This window comes from Leopardus geoffroyi, chromosome C1 (assembly GCF_018350155.1).
Source record: "Leopardus geoffroyi isolate Oge1 chromosome C1, O.geoffroyi_Oge1_pat1.0, whole genome shotgun sequence".
NCBI classification, from domain to species: domain Eukaryota; kingdom Metazoa; phylum Chordata; class Mammalia; order Carnivora; family Felidae; genus Leopardus; species Leopardus geoffroyi.
This window is the reverse complement of record NC_059328.1, coordinates 119,272,676-119,292,458: the sequence shown is the minus strand read 5'-3', so window position 1 is coordinate 119,292,458 and position 19,783 is coordinate 119,272,676. Positions and strand designations below refer to the sequence as shown.

General features: G+C 52.3%; 1 protein-coding gene across 3 annotated transcripts in view; it reads left to right on the top strand.

Moving 5' to 3' along the window:
- Window positions 1-5,040: 5,040 nt before the first annotated feature.
- Window positions 5,041-19,783, top strand: part of STEAP3 (STEAP3 metalloreductase) — a 50,273-nt gene continuing 35,530 nt past the window's right edge. Inside the window, exon 1 of one of the 3 annotated variants that reach the window (XM_045479548.1) lies at window positions 5,041-5,187. In XM_045479548.1, coding sequence (XP_045335504.1) covers window positions 5,094-5,187 — 94 coding nt within the window. In that variant the 5' untranslated portion in view covers window positions 5,041-5,093. Of the gene's footprint in view, window positions 5,188-10,437; window positions 10,562-16,978; window positions 17,421-19,783 lie in introns of those variants that run through there. The other 2 variants (XM_045479550.1, XM_045479549.1) reach the window with 2 other exon arrangements.

Below are 19,783 nucleotides of genomic sequence, written 5' to 3'. Positions count from 1 at the left end.
AACCAAATCCAACAATACATGAAAATAATTATTCACCGCGATCAAGTGGGACTTACTCCGGGGCGGCAGGGCTGGCTCAATATCCACACATCAATCGACATGATGCATCACATAAATAAAAGAAAGGATAAGAACCACATGATCCTCTCAATAGATGCAGAAAAGACATTTGACAAAATACAGCATCCTTTCTCGAAAAAAACCCTCAAGAAAGTAGGGATGGATGGAACATAAGCAAGATCATAAAGGCCAGATACAAAAGACCTACCGCTAATATCATCCTCAATGGGGAAGAACTGAGAGCTTTCCCCCTAAGGTCAGGCATACGACAGGGATGTCCACTCTCACCACTGTTGTTCAACACGGTGTTGGAAGTCTTAGCCTCAGCAATCAGACAACACAAAGAAATAAAAGGCATCCAAATTGGCAAGGAAGAAGTCAAACTTTCACTCTTCACGGATGACATGATACTCTAAGTGGAAAACCCAAAAGACTCCACCCAAAAACTGGTAGAACTGATACATGAATTCAGCAAAATCACAGGACATAAAATTAATGTACAGAAATCAGTTGCATTTCTATACACCAAATATGAAGCAGCAGAAAGAGAAATCAAGGAATCAGTCCCATTTACAATTGCACCAAAACCATAAAATACCTAGGAATAAACCTAACCAAAGAGGTAAAAGATCTGTACTCTGAAAACTGTAGAAAGCTTATGAATGAAATTGAAGAAGACACAAAGAAATGAAAAAGACCTTCCATGCTCATGAATTGGAAGCACAAATATTGTTAAAATTTGATACTACCCAAAGCAATCTACATATTTGATGCAATCCTATCATGGAGCTAGAACAAACAATCCTAAAATTTGTATGGAACCACAAAAGACCCAGGATAGCCAAAGTAATGTTGAAAAAGAAAGTCAAAGTGGGAGGCATCACAATCCCAGACTTTAGCCTCTACTACAAAGCTGTAATCATCAAGACAGTATGGTACTGGTGCAAAAGCAGACACATAAACCAATGGAATAGAATAGAGAACCCAGAATTGGGCCCACAAATGTATGGCCAACTAATCTTTGACAAAGCAGGAAAGAGTATCCGATGGAAAAAAGATAGTCTCTTTAGCAAATGGTGCTGGGAGAACTGGACAGCAACATGCAGAAGAATGAAACTGAACCACTTTCTTACACCATACACAAAAATAAACTCACAATGGATGAAAGACCTAAATGTGAGACAGGAAACCATCAAAATCCTAAAGGAGAAAACAGGCAACAACCTCTTTGACCTCAGCCGCAGCAACTTCTTACTAGACGTGTCTCCAGAAGCAAGGGAAATAAAAGCAAAAATGAACTATTGGGACTTCATCAAGATGAAAAGCTTCTGCACAGCAAAGGAAAAAAATCAACAAGGCTAAAAAGCAGCCAACGGGATGGGAGAAGATATTTGCAAATGACATATCAGATAAAGGGTTAGTATCCAAAGCCTATAAAGAACTTATCAAACTCAACACCTAAAAAACAGATAATCCAGTGAAGAAATGGGTGAAAGACATGAATAGACACTTTTCCAAAAAAGACATCCAGCTACCTAACAGACACATGAGAAGATACTCAACATCACTCATCATCAGGGAAATACAAGTCAAAACCATAGTGAGATACCACCTCACACCTGTCAGAATGGCTAAAATTAATAACTTAGGAAACAACAGATGTTGGCAAGGATGTGGAGAAAGGGGAAAACACTTTTGCACTGTTGGTGGGAATGCAACCTGGTACTCCCACTCTGGAAAACATTATGGAGGTTCACCAAAAAATTAAAAATATGGGCACCTGGGTAGCTCAGTTGGTTGAGTGACTTTGGCTCAGGTCATGATCTTGTGGTTCATGAGTTCGAGCCCCGCATCGGGCTCCGTGTTGACAGCTCAGAGCCTGAAGCCTGCTGTGGATTCTGTGTTTCCCTCTCTCTCTGCCCCTCCCCCACTCATGCACGCACTCTTTCTCTCTCTCTCAAAAATAAATAAACATTACAAAAGTTTTTTTTTTTTTAATTAAAAATAGAGTTATTCTACAACTCAGCAATTGCACTACTTAGGTAGTTATCCAAAGGATACAAAAATGCTGATTCAAAGGGGCACATGCAGGGGCGCCTGGGTGGCTCAGTTGGTTGGGCGTCCAACTTCGGCTCAGGTCATGAACTCATGGTCCGTGGGTTCGAGCCCCACGTCGGGCTCTGTGCTGACAGCTCAGATCCTGGAGCCTGCTTCAGATTCTGTGTCTCCCTCTCTCCCTCTGACCCTCCCCTGTTCATGCTCTGTCTCTCTCTGTCTCAAAAATAAATAAACATTAAAAAAAAAAAAAAACAAAGGGGCACATGCATCCCAATGTTTATAGCTGCACCATTGACAATAGCCAAATTATGGAAAGAGCCCAAATGTCCATCAACAGATGAATGAATAAAGAAAATGTGGTAGATATATATATATACATACATAGTATGTATATATATATATACATATATATATATGTGTGTGTGTGTGTGTATGTATATATATATATATATACACATACTATGGAGTATTACTCAGTGATCACAAAGAATGAAATCTTGCCATTTGCAACAATGTGGAACTACAATGTATTATGCTAAGCGAAGTAAGTCAGAGAGATAAATATCATATCTCATTCATGTGAAATTTTAGAAGCAAAACAGATGAACAAGGGAAGGAAAATAAGATAAAAACAGAGAGGGAGGCAAACTATAAGAGACTCTTAAATCCAGAAAACACACGGAGAGTTGTTGGAGGGGTGTTGGGTGGGGGGATGGGCATTATGGAAGGCACTAGTTGTGATGGGCACTGGGGTTGATATGTAAGTGATGAATCACTCAATTCTATTACATCTGTTAATTAACTTGGATTTCAATAAAATTTTTTAAGAGAGGATTCTTATTTGGGCTTCTTTTTGTTACTTTAATCATGTTTTGCTGTTTTCTTCCATGTCTCTCCACCTGGTGCCAAGACTCCTTCACTGCAAGCCAAGAAGTTCTGCTCAAGAAAACTCCCATATGCTATCAACTCTAGATACAGCTGCCTTAGCCTTTCCTAACTCCTAGTAAATTCTCAACTGACCAACCTCGACCGGTAGGTAGGGACATCTCTATGCCCCTGTTCAGCAGACAAAGCCACAGAAGGTGAGACGTTCCACCTTCAAAAACCTTTAAAGATTTAAGGGTCAAAGTTGTTGGGGAGGGGGTGGAGGGGGGGTGGCAGGGAATGATGAGGGAAACAAAGGCAAGAAAAATGTAGTGTAAATAAATCCCTTACGGCCTGCAGCCCACTGATAGATCCCAGACACCTGCAGCTCGTGACATCCCTCCAGGAATCTGTGGCTGCTTTAATGCCTTAAAGTTTACATGTCATTAAAAACTAAAAGCAACCTTATCTTGACAATAGCTTAATCCTCACGGTCCTCAAAGACCCTGCTTTCAGCCTACAGAAAGTCTTCAGAAACTAATTTTATCTCTCTCCCCACCTCCACAAACTTAAAAGTATACAGTCACTCCTCACAACCCCAGGGCAGCTCTTTTTGCCCCTGGGTCCTGTCCTCCCCTGCTTTGAATGAAATCATCTTTTTGCCCCCCAAAACGTCTCAAGAACTCTTTCTTAGCCCTTTGCTCACCGACCCCATTTCAAATTTCCTCAAGAGGAGAAAGAGTTCCCTGAGCGCTTTTCACAGGACACAGGACAAGGAAGGAGACTTTACCAAGGCAGAAGTGGGGGGCCTGACAGGAAGCACGTTTCTTATGGAACTGCCTTTTTCAGTGTCTGTCTTCCTCTCCCCGAACACCCTTTCTTCTCCTCTCAGGTTGGGTGACTGTTTTAACGAGCCCTCCTAAGTGCCAGGCATTTCTCTGGTAACTTCTCAATTCTCACACCACGTGAGGGGGTATATTCTCCCAGATTACAGCTGAGGGGATCAAGGTTCAGTGGGGAGACCACTCTTGAACCCAAGTCAGTGTGTTTTCTTCCCCTACAGATGCTTCCAGAGACCAAGCCCGGCCCCCCTCCTCCTCCCAGGAGACCCCGGGCCTGGCTGACTGTGGCTCCTGGCCCTTGGCACAAACAGCAGTTCTGGGGCCATTATCCCCCTTATCTTTTCCTGCAGGGCCCTTGCCTTTCGCATGCTGTCAAAGACCAGCAAACGTCTGAAGGTGGTTCTGATGACACATTTGCACACGGGTGGGTCAGTGAAACCGGCACTGGCACACTGCCAGCCAGAAGCAGCCTTCACAGACCCGCTTGAGGCTATGCGCATCCCCAGTGGACAGACTCATGGAGCTGCCACCCCTGTGGAGCCTGGGGACAGCTTGATGGAATGTCACCTAGGCAGGGCAGGCAGGCACCGTGAGGGGTGTCTGGGAGACAGCCCCACTCCGTGGCTCACCTCCCCTCTGGTCACACTGTATGGACTGCCCCTGCTTTGCCCTTGCACCACGCCGGGCCCAGTCCTTGGCACTAACGGGGGTCACCGAAGACGTGCTGGCCATGGCCCACAGGAGCCTTCCACTTAGCGGGGCAAAGGTAGTGGAAAGATGCGGGAGTCAGGGAGACCTGGTTCGGATCCCAGCTCTGCCGCTTCTTCTGGGCATGAGGTCACTTTCCTCATCTGAAAAATGGGGCTGATCCCATTCAGGGATGCGGGGGCCAGGGAGGCTTACATGGAGTGATTTCAACCTGCCACAGTGCTGGCCTCAAGGTGGGACCTCAGCACATGTCACTTCCCTTCCCTTCCCTTTCCTTGAGAGCCAAGACCCAGGCACCAGAACTGAGCAGGTTCAAACACATCCCCAGGTGGGGGAAGGGCTTATCTCCGCCACTGACCACAGTGTGTTTGTAGATGAGCCCAAGGTCAGTGACCCCGCCTCTGCCCTGCAGAGCTGCTGCCACACTCCAGTCCTTGAACAGCCTCACCTGACTCTCTCCTCCGCCCACACACCCCCTCCCCGCCCCACCCCTCTCAGTGAGCGAGCTGAGTGCAGATACCCCACCTGAACCCAGCGGCAGAGGGAGCAACACATGGAGAGATGGCTACTGAGGCCTCTGCTGAACGGCGTCCCCCCGCCCCAGCCTGCAAGGAGGCCCCTGGCACGAAGGACAGTACCTTGCACTCCCAATCAGGTGAGACGTGTGCATGGGCACAGAGGTAGCAGGAAGGGGCATGGTGTGAGCCCCCTGTCATGATTTCCCCGGCTGTGACCCCTAGCTGGGTGGGTTTTCTTTCCTCCGTAACACCCAGCTGATGTTCGAAGGCACGTCCTTCTCCCTACTCCTCTGTTCTCTCCTCAAAATTCTAGTAGAGGACGTGCCACAACCCTGCTCTTGCCGTGAAAGGGTGATGGCCGTCAAGGGGGAGAGAGGACTGGCCACTAAGGCACACGGATGTTTCCTATTCCTTTCGCCTGCACAATTGGCTTTTTCCAAAAGCAACTTAGGATAGCTTCGAGCGAAAAAGTTTAACGATGCGGCTGATCGTCAACTTGACACAAAAAATCATGGTCTAGGGGAAAATACGTGAATATGCGTCTGAGTATCCTGGTCCCGACTGTAAAAGGAGAAGATCAGTTACTGGAAAGGAGTAAGCGTACTCATCTTCCATTTCTCCTCTTGGAGTTTTGTATAAGAGGCATTGTTGTGAAGGACAGAGTCAGTTACTCCATATTTATACAAATTCACAAGCAGATTGAGTCAGCCTATTTGATGACTCATAAGAGACTCTGAGAAAGCAAAGGATACGGTGTTAAAGTGCCGCTCAGTAAGGGTGAGAGTGTTGTCTGCTCAAGGTTTCTGATCCTCGGCCTTGGCCCTGGTGTTCAAGGAGTTGCTGGTTTCATTTGTCCCAGTCCTTCTCAAACTTGAACATACACATAAGCTCCGGCGGACCGGGTTGAAACGTACTTCTGATTCAGGACTTCTGGGGTGGGCCTGAGACTCGGCAATTCTAACCCCCCACCCCCACCCCTACCCCCAGGCCATCACATGCACCACATGAGGAGCAAGGACTAACTAAAACCCAGACTTCTCCAGGTGTGTGCCTTTGCAACGCGCCCACCCCCCCCCCCCCCCCCCCCCCCCCCGCCCACAACTGAAAGGCAGTGTAATGCTACCATAGATGGATGCTTCTGGGCCCACCGAATGCTCCTACATTCTCATTGGCCACCAGTGGTCTAGTCACAAGCCAAGACGGTTCATCTTACACAGAGTTAAGTACCTACTAAGTGCTAGTGACTCCCTGAGAGGAATGGTTTCTCCTGCCCACCCCACCCCCAGTCGTTATCCCCCTCCCCTTTTATTAGCACTTGCCTTTAGAACCTTCTCCACACTCTGGTGCTGGCCAGTGTTAAATCTCCTGTGGATATACAGCTCATTTCACTGAGCTCAGAGGGCTTTTCCTCTTGGGAGAGCCCATGTTTCAACATGGACTCTGGAAGAGACTGGAAGAAGGCCAGTCTTGGGGCTCCTGGGTGGCTCAGTCCAACTCTTGATTTTGGCTCAGGTCACGGTCTCACGGTTCGTGAGATCAAGCCCCCGAATCCGGCTCTGTACTGACAAAGTGGAGCCTGCTTGGGATTCCCTCTTGCCCCCTGCCCCTCCCCCACTCTCCCTTTCTCTCTCTCAAAACAAATAAATAAACTGAAGAAGAAGAAGGAAGGCAGTCTTATACCAGAGTACCAAGTTCTGGGGTGCAGGGGTGGGGGTCCCAGTGCCCTGTAAGCCGCGCCTTACAATGTCGCACGATATTGGTTCAAAATAAGGTGCCAAGTGGAAACAGTCTGTAAACTTAAATCCGAATTGCAGCCTCATTCCGTCCGTCTCGTCGGGGAGCAGCTCTCTGTGCCCGGAGGCTGGGAGGACAGCACTGGTGAGGAGCTCCCTCCCTGGGTCTGTAGACCCGGCCCAGCAGGACTAGGTCCAGGTGGCCTGGCCCGCAGGCGTCAGAGCACATTGGACGCATAGCTTCTCGTGGCATCTCCTCATAGTCAATTAGGGTGTTTATTTTGTGAAATGGATGGGCTCTGTCCTAGCCTACAGATGCCGGATCGATCCAAGAAGCTGAGAGTGCACAACGTTCTTCTCTCTGGCCCAAGAAGGCAATGAACTTAGATTCTCTTCCTGGATACTGTTGTCTTCCTAGCCCAAGGGCTACCCTTGTCTTCAGAGGAAAAGGCTACCTCTGGAGGCTGACACCAGGGGCTCTGTAAAGAGAATATTTAGCAGCTCTAGGCCCAGACTTCCAACAGTGCATATACTAGGTCTGTCCCAGAACCATGCTAGCTCTGGGGAAGGCAAAGGAGGTGCTCGGGAGCCATGGGGGAAGCTTCCCAGGGATGCTGAAGGAGGTGAAGAAGGGTGAGAATGGGGGTACCTTCACTCAGCAACCCTGTGCCAGGCACTGTTCGAGGTACTGGAAATGCAGAAGTGAATGAGGCAGACCCAACTCCCCGCCCTGGGGGGGCTCACATTTCTGTGGGAGGGGACAGTTAATGAACAACAAACAGGAAAAGTGTGTTTGATAGCATGTTAGGGAAGAAACACTTTGCATCCGCCTTCGGATCAGGCCATGATCTCACAGTTTGTGGGTCTGGGCCCCACATCAGGCTTTCCGCTGTCGGCACAGAGCTGGCTTCAGATCCTCTGTCCTCCTCTCTCTCCGCCCCTCCCCCACTCACATGCGTGCTCTGGGGCTCGCACGGGCTCTCTCTCTCTCTCTCTCTCTCTCAAAAATAAACATAGGGGTGCCTGGGTGGCTCAGTCGGTTAAGCGGCCGACTTCGGCTCAGGTCATGATCTCTCAGTCTGTGGGTTCGAGCCCTGCGTCGGGCTCTGTGCTGACAGCTCAGAGCCTGGAGCCTGTTTCGGATTCTGTGTCTCCCTCTCTCTGACCCTCCCCTGTTCATGCTCTGTCTCTCCCTGTCTCAAAAATAAATAAAACGTTAAAAAAAATTTTTTTTAAATAAACATAAAAAACAAGAAAGAAATAGGGCAAGGTACATGGATGAGGGGACGATGGGGTAGGTCTCACTGAGATAATATTTCAGCTAGGAACTGAGAGAGGGAGAGAGGGCCATAGGGACGACCAGGGTCCAGGCAGAGGGAACAGCAAGGATTGTGGCCTGTCTGAGGACCCTGCTGAATCTATCTGAGGAAAAGGGAGGAGGCCATCCTGGCAGGATGGGGGTGAGTGGGAGTGGGGGAGCGGAGAAGTAACAGGATCTGCCCAACATCTTGAAAGGATGGCTCTGACTGCTCTGCCCTTGGCCTGACCAGACACGAGGCCGACGCAGAGGAGGTGCTCAGCCAATGCCAACATACCGTCCTCTCCCCTAGATCAGGACAGAGCTCATCCGCTTCCAAAAGTTTGCCTCCCCACCCCCAAACATTCAGGAAACATTTCTTGAACCCTCATCCACACCGGACCCCGTGCCAGATAAGTTTCCACTCAATGTACTCCCAATCCAGGGGGAGACGGACAAGCAAAGCGCCAAAGGCCGACAGGGTGGGTGATGTCTGTCCACTTAAGGGCATTCAATTACCTACGCCGCGACCCTTTCAGGCCCCTGGATGTTCTCTCGAGGAAGCTCATGCTTAGGACATTCCTCCCTCTGTAGCCCTCTGCCAGGCCAGCCTTCACCTCTCCAGCTCATGGGGAGCCCCACAAACAGCCCCACCGGGTGTCCTTGGAAGGATGCTGGGCAGATCCAAGGGTCCTTCCAAGAATGGCAGAAGACCTCTGAGTGCCTCCATTTCTCAAGCTCGGTCTCCTCGTGCCGTCCACTGGCATTGCAGGAAGGATGCTCAGAGGTGGCCATCAGCCAGATACTTAAAGGACACCTAGTGCGTGGGGGTCACCAAAGGGGGCTAGGAACTGGTTCCTATCTTCCCAAAGTTTATAACCCACTGCAGCAGCAACCCACCATCCAAGGGCAGGGACCAGGCATGGGGCACCTGGGTCCCTGGCACATGGAACACTGTGTGGTATGGCAGGATTCCCTGAGTGTTGAACGGAAAAGGGACCTTTGAGAACTGCTGCAGGAGCTCAGTGGGTGTTGCCTTGGGGTGGGGCGGGGCAAAAGGAGGTGGGAGAGGATCTGGGCCTTGGGGCCTCGCAGGGAAAGCTGGGGACGCAGGGTATTCTAGGCTGGAGGAAACTATGGAGGCGGGGCAGGCTCTGGCTCTCTGGGGCGGATCTCGGGGGGGGGGGGGGGGGGGGGGTGGGGGGGGGGAGAAGAGGCCCTTCATAGCAGCCTTCCCACCAGGAGGAGGTCGCGATTCTGCCTCTTCACCCCTCTATTGTGCTCTTTGGGGTCCAATTGCAGGGCTCAGCCCCTTGTGTCTGACCTCGGGGCTCAGATAACTCCTCCCCAGGGCTTATCTCCCCGCCCAGCTTGGCTCCCCGGAGTAATCAGAAGCTCCTTATCAGGAGCTGAAGGAATATGTCCCCCAGGCATATTCTAGACCGAGTCCCAGGGTCTGGAAACCCCCAAGTCAGCCTCCCAGATGACGGACCCTAATGCCAACAGTACCCCACCTAATCAGAGCACCCTCACCTGTAAAGGGAGGGGAATAAACCAACAGCACCTGCTGTGAAGTCGCAGGTGAGAAAGGGCTTCAGATGGGAGCACCTCTAGAAAGATACCCCTAAGGTATTCTCGCCTTACAGCCACCCACATGGGGGAAGGGACCTTACAGCCACCCACATGGGGGAAGGGAGGCCAGCAGACAGTGTTGGGGGCCACCTTTCTCAGGGGCAGGGGATTGTCTCGGGGCCGAGCAAGTCAAGACAGGAAGGCAATCTCCATTGTCCCCAGCAGCTCCTCCCAAGGGTCCTCCACAAGCTCCCAGGCCTTGAAACCTGAGGACTAGGGGTAAGGACCAAAAGTCTGCCCAATAAGTGGACAAGGGACAGAGAAATGCCAGGACCATTGTGCCTGGATGCTGCCTGCCTTGCTGAGAAGGGGCCTCTATTGCCTGCTTCCACTGCAAAAATGACGGAAGCAGGATCCAACCTGACACTTTGGTCTCTTACCATCTGTGCAAACCCGACCTACCACTCACCCCCGGTTATAAAATGGTAATGGATTTGAGGTGTCCCTCCCATTAAGGAAGCGGGACACAGAAGTCACCCTGGTCTCCGCGCCCTCATTGTCCTGGTTAAGTGGTGGCCCGGGAGTTTTGCACACTTGAGCCCCGGCAGGGAGGAGGGGAAGTAGATCAGGAAGGGGGCGGGCTGGCTCTGAACTTCGGGCCCGGGGGCGGAGGGTCGTAGGGCGCCGCCGCCCGGCTGCAGGGCCAGAGCACCCTGCAGCTCTCCGATTGCGCTGCTGGGGGCGGCGGCGGCTGATTAGCAGGGGCGGGCTGGCGGGCGGCCACCTCCCCCGCAGGTCCGGCCCCGGGGGCGGGCGGGGCGCCGGGAGGGGAGGAGCCTCCGGGCCGAGCCACCGCCTCCAACGCGGACCTTCAGCCGCCGCCGCTGCTCCGAGCGGCGCGCCGGATTGGTGAGTGACCCCCTCCGCCGCGTTTCGCGGGGCTGTGGGCAGCGCCCTGCCTGGGACCCCCCACCCCGCCCCGGCGGCTGCCCCCGCTGCACCCCTGCGCCACCGCCGCTCCGAAGCCGGGCGCCGCCACGCGTCTGCGGGCGCCCGGGGCCGCTGGGACCGAGCCACGTGCGCCCGGCGACAGAGAACCCGGATCCCCGGTCCTCCACTGCGCGCCTGCCTTCCCTGGGGACGCCAGCAGCGTGCGCGGTGCCGGGAGACAGGGCCCGGGGACGTCCTGCCCGGGGCGGGACTAGGGAGAACGCGCGTCCGGACCCGGGTTGCAGCCTTGCGGACCGGCCAAATGCTCGGGTCCTCGGTCCCCGAGGCTCCGGCCGGCGGGTCTCAGGGAAGGGCGGGGAGCGGTGGGCGGGACCTTCCCCGCCAGGCCTCCCAGCCGCTTGTCGGCCCCAGAGGAGCAGGCCGACCGGGGCGGGGCGCCCGACCTTGGACTGGAAGGGGCCAGGCTGACCAGTGCCTGCCTCTGGCCAGGAGCTCTTGCCTGGGAAACTCAACTCTCCTGCCTATTTCCCCGAAATGTGGGGGCAGGCTGCCCACAGGGGTGTGGTTGGAACTTTGGGCGCTCTGGGTAGATGAAAGGTACACTGAGCTAATGTCTTTGGGGCCCAAGAGGCGGAAACCCCGGAGAAAATGTAGGCAGGTCCTGCAGAAGCCGTGGCAGAGGGCACCGAAAGGCCTCCCAGGTGTCCAGGGCCGCCTCTGAAACAGACTCTGGGAAGTGGGGTTCTGGAAATAGCCCCAGGGAAGTATTTCTGTCTATCAGAGTGCAGTGATGATATAATTAATAGCGGACATTTATTGTGCATTTATCTGTGCCAGGCAGCTTGCTACGCATGCACTGTCCCAGTTAATCCTCAGGCCAGGAAGGCACGACTGTCATCTTGTTACAAATGGAGAAACTGAGCCCCAGAAAGCATGGCTATTTGGCAAAGATACGCAGGTAGCAAGTTGCAGAAATAGGGATTTGTACACAGATTTATCGGACTTAGAAGCCCAGAGCCTGCCAGTGAGACCGACAGGCCATGTTCTCAGAGGTGGAAGCCCAAAAAATGCAGTGATGGGGTCCAGGATATCCACAAGGCCAAAAGGGTCTCACAGGGGTGTGCCCCCTCAGCCACCTGCATGGTTTGTTAAAAATACAGATGCCTAGATCCCATCCACCGGCACTGAATCAGAGTCTGCATGACCCTGCACCCAGCCAGAAGCACCTGGAGGACTGAGACTGTCTTACCCATCTCTGTGCCTGTCTCTATCCCCGGTGGCCTGGGGGAATGGGGAGAGGGCTGATGGGGCAGCTGGGAGCATGTGCTTGATCATTGTCTGATGGAGAAATGGACTTAGGGGGGCATCAGTGAGGTATAGAAACTTTCCTGAAGGAGGCTTTGAATGATGGGCAGGTGGCCTTAGCCAGGCAATCTAGGAGGAAGGCCTGGAGTGACCTCCGAGCCAGCCCAGAGCTTATTCCAGGCCACCTGTTTACTAGGAGGTTGGACAGCCAGTCCCAAGCCTGCTGAGCTCCCCAGGACCTGTGGTCACCCTGGGATCACAGATGTGCCCTCTTCAGTTCATTTCCCTTCCTTGCCCCCTGGCCCTTCCCTCCTTGTGCTTATCAGAGTATTGGGCAGGGCTCCAGGTAATTAAACAGTGAGAGTTAAGGACTATAGTCCAAAGCTGCGCATCTGAGCCCTGGAGGGGGCGGGGGTCAGGCAGCTTCAGCTGCCTCACGGTAAGTGAGAGCCCCTGGCTTTGCAGTCAGATGGAACCGAGTCTGAATCTCAGCTCTTCACCATGTGACCTTGGCCAAGTCCTCAGCTCTCCACACTTGGCTTCTTCATCTACCTTGCTAAGGGACGCTGCACTTGATATCTCTATAAGACAGTGACAATAATACCTGCCTGAGGGATTAGTTGTGTGAAGTGATGAGTTTTAGGAGTGCAAAAAATATCAGATCCTTCCCTCTTCCCCCAGGATTTGAGTGTTAATCAGCTGGAGACCTTCTAGGCTCATTGCTCTTCTAGTCCGAGCCCCCCCCCAGTTCCCTAGAAAAGGTAGCTAAAGCCCAGAGAGTGGCCTCCACATCCTCTTCTATGTTTCAGAGATGGCCGCGGGGCTCAGGCCTCGAGGCTCCCTGCTTAGTGTCCTGGCCAGTGCCTTCCAGACTGGGAGGAAAAGTCTGTGCCTCCTGCTTCGTTCTCTGACCGGCCTGCAAAAGAACATTTCAGTGGCTGGGGTGATTTTCAGGCAGGTTGGGATGGAGCCGGGGAGCCGGGTCTGCAGGGATGTCTGGGCTCTCTGTGGCTGGGTCTACCCCTCCCTGCCCTCCCCACTGGTGTGGTGGCCACGTCTCCCTTGCCTGGGCGGTCCAAGCTTCATAAGATGAGCACTCTGTGAAATTGCTTTCTAGCATCTGGACTGAGGATGAGCCTCTTGATTTAAAACCAGGAAGCTTGCCTTTCAAAGCAGTCATTAAAACCTAAAGCCAAGCTGGCTCCTTTCCTCCCTGCCGGGGGGGGGGGTTGGAGGGGGGGTGTGCTTCTTTTCCCACTCATATCCTGTCCTTGCCAACCCCGTTCCGAATCCAGGAGGCTGTGGAGGTTCCAGAACTTGGAGAGGGGAACCAAGGCGTGGGGAAACCACCCTAGGTGGTTTCTAAACATTGGACTACAAAACTCTCATTTCCTCCTGCTGCCCTCTGCAGCTGGGCCCGCCAGCTTTCCGACCTGCCCAGACATCTACAGACCAGCCCTTCACATCCTTGGCATGCCATGGGCACTGCTTGGATTACACCTGAAATGACAGTCATCATCACTGAACATTCAGTTCCCCACCTGTCAGGCCCCAAGCGTGACGTATCCATAAGCACATTTGAACCTTCGGGTCTCTTAAGGAGATAGATGTAACTTTCCCAAGTTAAACACGAGACTCCAATCCATTCTTTCCACCCCAAACTTGAGAGGCTCCTAACTACTAACTATATCTGCTTGTCCAAATTCTGCCTCATCATTTATTCACTCAACAAAGGGTACTGAGCACCGTCTTGGTGCCAGGTACTCAAGACTGAGTCCCTCTTCTGGTGGAATGAGTGTCCATGGTCATTTCTAACCCAGCAAAACCCCACACTCTCCACTTCTTTGTGTTTTAAGTTTTTATTTATTTTGAGAGAGCGAGAGAGAGAGAGAGAGCATGAGCAGGGTAGGGGGAGAGAGAGAGGGGAGAGAGAGAATCCCAAGCAGGCTCTGCACTGTCAGTGCAGAGCCCAGTGTGGGGCTCGAACTCACAAACTGAGATCATGACCTGAGCCGAAATCAAGAGACATACGCTTAACCAACCGAGCCACCCAGGCGCCCCCCTCCCCCCCCCCCTTATTTCCAATTGGAAGTGAGGGGGCTCAGCATCATTGAGTCCCAGGTCCCACAGCTAATGCGAGCCAGGATCCAAAACCAGAGACGGCAGAGGGTGGGCGGGAGCAGCCACTGCTAACTTATGCAGGATCAAAAAGGCCTGTATTGTCACTTCAACCCCCTGGGCAGAACCCCCCCAGGTTCCCCCTGGGGTGTGGAACCCTATCACCGGAGAATTACCTGCTGCTCAGCTCTTCCCAATCAGTCCGTCCTTGTAAATCACCACAGTCACCTGGCAGAATGTGCAACAGGTGGGCACTAATTGTCCTGCAATCAGGCACCAACTTCTTCCTACCTCGCCCTTCCGCTTAATGAGAGCCAGGTGGGATGGAAGCACACGTTCCTAAGCTTTCTAGAGCTATCAGATTAGGATAGCTCAGATGTTTAAACTGAAAAACAGAGCCCCAAGAGTACAATAAAATCAATCACGGGTAAATGTGAAGGAATTTGGGGGCTGGCAAACGGCCATCTCAGTTCCCAGGGAAGACAGCGGTGTCCCAAAGCCGGCGTGCTGGGGTCTGTGGTGGCTGACCCTTCCTGGTGCTGTCACCCCCGATGCTTGTGGTGTGGCCATCAGGCCTGTGGGGAAGGTAGGCTTGTGATTTTACTGGTGGGCTTGGGAGGTGACAGTATGCCCTGTGGTCCGGGTGAGGGTCTCTCTGAAGGTGAATCATGCAGGCACACAGCGGGGAGGTGTTGGCTGGGACACGAGCCCTACAGGTGGAGTCTGCGCAAAGATGGGGTGGCCTGTGGCATCAGGAGGGTGGGCCGTTTGGAATCCGAGGGGCCTGTGTGGGGGCTGGGTGACCAGCGAGGCCTGTACGTGGGATACAGTGGGCAGGGTGGGGGAGTCGATCACCACTGCCCTGTGAGTCAGCCACAAACAACCTGGGTGCAGGGCTGGGCGGCCACAAGAGGTTAAGACCAGGCGCTTTGTAGTTGGTCCCTGCAGATGGCTGCAGGGTGGCCAGAAATAAGGTAGTGGCCGGCCCTGGAAGGGAAGGAAACAGGCCGGTGCTGGGCGGGGCCGCCAAGGATTGTGTGGGGGGTTGGGAACTTCTAGCCAGGAAAGCCCTGTCCTCGCGGTGTTCCTGGATTGGAAGGCTGACAACGCTCTGTTGTGTATTGCCTCTTGGGCCTGTCGTCCTCCTGTAACCTTTGCTACAGTTCTTCTTGGATGTTCTAATCTAGCATGGCTGTGTGTGGCGAAGGGGGAGGGGGAACTCAGGGCACAGCTGAGGGCTCACTGAAAACCCCAGGACACCGGGAACCACAGCTGACCTGGACCCCTGTGGGAACAGGGGGCGTGCTCCTGTCCACTCACAGCTGGGGGGTTTGCTTTCCGAAGAAAGTGAGTTCCTGACAGTACACCTTCCTCAAAGGGATCAGAGACCACCCAGAAGCTGTGATAGGGACAGAGAGTGCTGAGCCCGCCCGAAGTACTGAATCGGGGCAGGGGTGGGGGTGGTGAGAGAGGCCCTCTGGGACTGCCTGGAAATCTGCAGCCTAAGCTCCCCCGCCATCCCGTGTTCACTACGACCCCAATCCATGTTCACTACCGTTTGAGAACACTGCCTGAGCCCCCCGTCGGCCCAACAGGCATCTAGGGGCCTCACGGCAGAATTACCACGAGCAGGGCTGTGTGGATGCACAGGGGTGCGGGACACCAGGTCTCTGCCCTTTGGAGAGCTCACAGTCTAAGTGGGAAGCTGAGTGACAATACACAGCACCACCAGGCAGCAGAGGGAGAAGATTCCAGGACAGCATGCAGTGAACGGTCCACAGCAAAACACAGGAAACGTGTAAACCAAAGCCGTCCTGAGATGTGGGTTCGGGGGCTTTCATTTTCACTGTTTTGCTTAATCATCAGAACAGAGAAGGAAAGGAACCTGCCCAACGTCACACTGCTTACGCAGCTGAACCTGAATTCACACCTAGGTCTGTCTACCTAGATCCTCTGTGAACGCAGAGCCGGGAGAGACAGTTGAGGGGCTATGGGGGCTGGGAGGCGTCCTCAGTCCCCAAGGAAGGGGGATTTGGCTGGACAGGATGTCAAGATGTAAGGTGGAGGTAATAAGCTTTGGCAGAAGTGGGGGGGGTGGGTGGCAGAGACCAGAAAGAAGGGAATGAAAAGTGAGCTAAGGCAAGGGAAGTCTGTCGGTGTGCACTGGCCGACGCTGGACTTGGGAGATTCAGGAATACCCCTGCCCACAGGAGGTTTCTGGTAGAGGAGACAAGGCACTGGGCCACAGCAGTCAGATGGCCATGCAGGCGCTGTTCGGCTTGTAATAAGAGAATAAACCCGCCCGGGGCCCGGCCGTGCATATTCTGGTTATCCAAATGCCCAGGGTGACTCAAAGCTCCTGTTTTCCAAGGTCACCAGTTTTCGAACAAGTTGGAAGCAGTTGCATATACTTGTCCTAAGACTGGGCTTGGCATCATTAATGTCAATGATAAAAAAAGCCTCGAAACCTCTGACCTCCGTTTGTGCCGTCAGCCTGGCCCCCAGGGTCACTAGAAAAGCCACCAGCGGCAGGAAGGCACACACGCATCCCTGCTTTGCCCTCGGGACAATACTGTCTCCTGTCTGTGGGTCCTTCTGTCTGTCTTTCTCCACACTGTGGGTACAGACAGGCAAATAAAGGCGACCATGAAGGCTTTGTTGGCACAAAATGCTGAGAAAACCATCACAAGCCAAGGACAGCTGCAGTGATTGCAATAAATTACCCCCACAGCAATTGATAAATTGCCACTTTCTGCAGCCATTATGTTTGGCTTTGTAATCCGAAGAATAAACACACCTCTTTCTCTTTCTTTCTCTTTCTCTTTCTCTTTCTCTTTCTCTTTCTCTTTCTCTTTCTCTTTCTCTTTCTCTTTTTCTCTCTCTCTCTCTCTCTCTCTCTCTCTTTCTCTCTCTCTCTCTCACTCACACTCTCACACACACACGGAGGCGGCCCACCCTGCATTGGATGACATTTATTCATTTTATGCATCCTGGGCTCTGCTGGCTGTCCTGCCTCAGTTCCTGTGGCAGAGACGCTGGAGTCTGAGCCACTAATTATTACCAGTGAGGTTTCCTCCCCAAACAGGAAGTATCAACCAGAACTGCTCTCTCCCAGCACGCTCTGTAACCAAGCATCAGTCACCACTCCCGGGCCAGTCCCTGTGGCCAGGAGCTGGTGTGTAGGCTGAGGGGGGCAGCAGCACAGCTGTCCAAGCCCGGCAGGTCCCTCGCCTGTGAGGGTCAGCCTGAGCCCTGACTTCCAAGACAGAGTCAGGCTGCCCGCACACCGGAGGGGGACCAAGCAAGAAGCTGTGGCCTGGATCCCCGTGGGGCCATCAAGGGACTCATGCGTCAGACACTGGCATTGGCCAAATGTCGCATCAGCCCGTTGTTGGTAAGTCTGGTTAGGGCATAGATCCAGGGTGGCGCGGGTGGTGCGTGGGCCTCTCCCACCAGCACCACCAACCCCTGGCCCGCTTACGGGTGCCCCAGTATCTCGGGGAGTCAGATGAACTAAAGCTTCATGACCTCGGTTCAGGCACCGCTCATTTGCAACTGGCGGAGAAGGGTGAGTGCGGTGAGATGGATGAAGTTCTTGCCAAAAGAAAGTGGGAAATACTGTCATCTGTACGTGAAGTCAGGAACGTTACTCAGAGTAAAGGGCTCGAGGGTGGATCAGACAGTGCCTTCAGTTAGTGAGAGCGGCGGCTTTGTGGACTCTGGCGGGTCAAAACAAAGATGTTCCTGTTTATGATGCAATTCCGTGGAAGGCTGGCTCAGTGGGAATCGTGAATTTTACTTATTGGTAACCATTTCTGGGTTGGTTTAGCGCAGAACTGCGGCTCTAAGTAATCGAACCGGATTTTTCTAGAATAATTTTAAAAAATCTAGATGTTTGGAAAAAGCCCTATCAATTATTCATTCACTTCTACTTTGCAAAGCGGTATGGCGAGAAACCTCTTTTTCCTGTCAGCCTAAACTTGCACGTAGATATATTTGTGTGTGGATGGGCCTGTGTGTGTGTGTGTGTGTGTGTGTGTCTGCCCAAGCTTTTTGTATTCTCTTTTGTAGGAATTCTCAGTCTTTCTTTTAAAAATATAATGATTTTTTTATGATGTCGAAATAACGATTCCAGGCAGTAGTGCAAGAAATACAACAGTAAAATGTTTGTAAGAGTCCATCAGCAAGGAAAAATGCCCACAGAGAAAAGAGAAATGTACCAATTAAGACGTGTGCGGCTCTAACCCAGCTTTTAAACCCGGATTTGAGACTGGCCTCCTCTGTCCTGTCCCCGCTGAGGTCAGCTGTGAGGGGTCTGGGGTGAGTGCCTGGACCTAGGTGGAGCCTCCTTCTTGCCTCTCAGACTCCTCAGGGAGAGGGAGACGGAGGGCCTGGGACCCGTGCTGTGGTGGTTTGGAATCCAGGATAGAGGGCAGCCCTGGATTTGCAGAAACAGCTGAGAATGAGAGGCTGGAAAGTGTGAGTCTGGGCAGCCCAGCAGGGCAGACGGAAAGGCGGGAGGAAGGGAGCAGACCACCCCAGAACCCCATGCAGACCAGGTGACTGGCTATTATTCATGCCCCAGCACGAGCTGCCCGCCCTCACCACCCAGGAGGCAGCTTGAATGCAGGGACTAGCTGGGACTCAGGCAAGAGCCAACTCTGGGACCTTAAGGAAGTCTTAACTGGACCTCAGTTTTCTCATCTGCAAAATGGAAGTGATGATAGCCTTCCGCAGGCCAGACCCCGAGGGTGCAAGTCCGCTGTCAGGATCTCTCCGCACTGTGAGTCCGGCCACACCTCCCAATGTCTGCTGTTCATTTGACGCCTGATTATTGCAAATGTGCCACGTGCCAGGCCCTTGCTATGTGCTGGGCTGTGTCCGTCCCACTGCCCCTGTAAGGGAGGGTGGACCTCACGGCCCTGGGGAGGCCCGGAATTTCTACACGATGTGACTTTAGGGGCAGTCATGTGGAGGGAAGGGGGAACTAGAAGACTTCCTTTAAGCTGCTCCTATTTGCATAGCAAGTATTGCATAACAATACTTAGATTGTTATTTCAGATTCATAGAATGGGAAAGGTTTTACAGAAGCTGTTGTTCATTTCACCGGACTGGGAATTTCAATATGAATTATATTAGTTTTACTATCAACATTTTTTGTCATTTTTAAAAAATTTTTTTTAATTTATATCCAAATTAGTTAGCATCTAGTGCAACAATGATTTCAGGAGTAGATTCCTTAGTGCCCCTTATCCATTTAGCCCATCTCCCCTCCCACAACCCCTCCTGTAACCCTCAGTTTGTTCTCCATATTTAAGAGTCTCTTCTGTTTTGTCCCTCTCCTTGTTTTTATATTATTTTTGTTTCCCTTCCCTTATGTTCATCTGTTCTGTCTCTTAAAGTCCTCATGTGAGTGAAGTCATATGATTTTTGTCTTTCTCTGACTGACTGATTTCACTCAGCATAATACCCTCCAGTTCCATCCACATAGTAGCAAATGGCAAGATTTCATTCTTTTTGATTGCCGAGTAATACGCCAGTGTGTGTGTGTGTGTGTGTGTGTGTGTGTGTGTGTGTGTGTGTGTATACCACATCTTCTTTATCCATTCATCCACCGAGGGACATTTGGGCTCTTTCCATACTTTGGCTCTTGTTGATAGTGCTGCTATAAACATGGGGGTGTATGTACCCTTTTGAAACAATATGCCTATATCCCTTGGATAAATACCTAGTGGTGCAATTGCTGGGTCGTAGGGT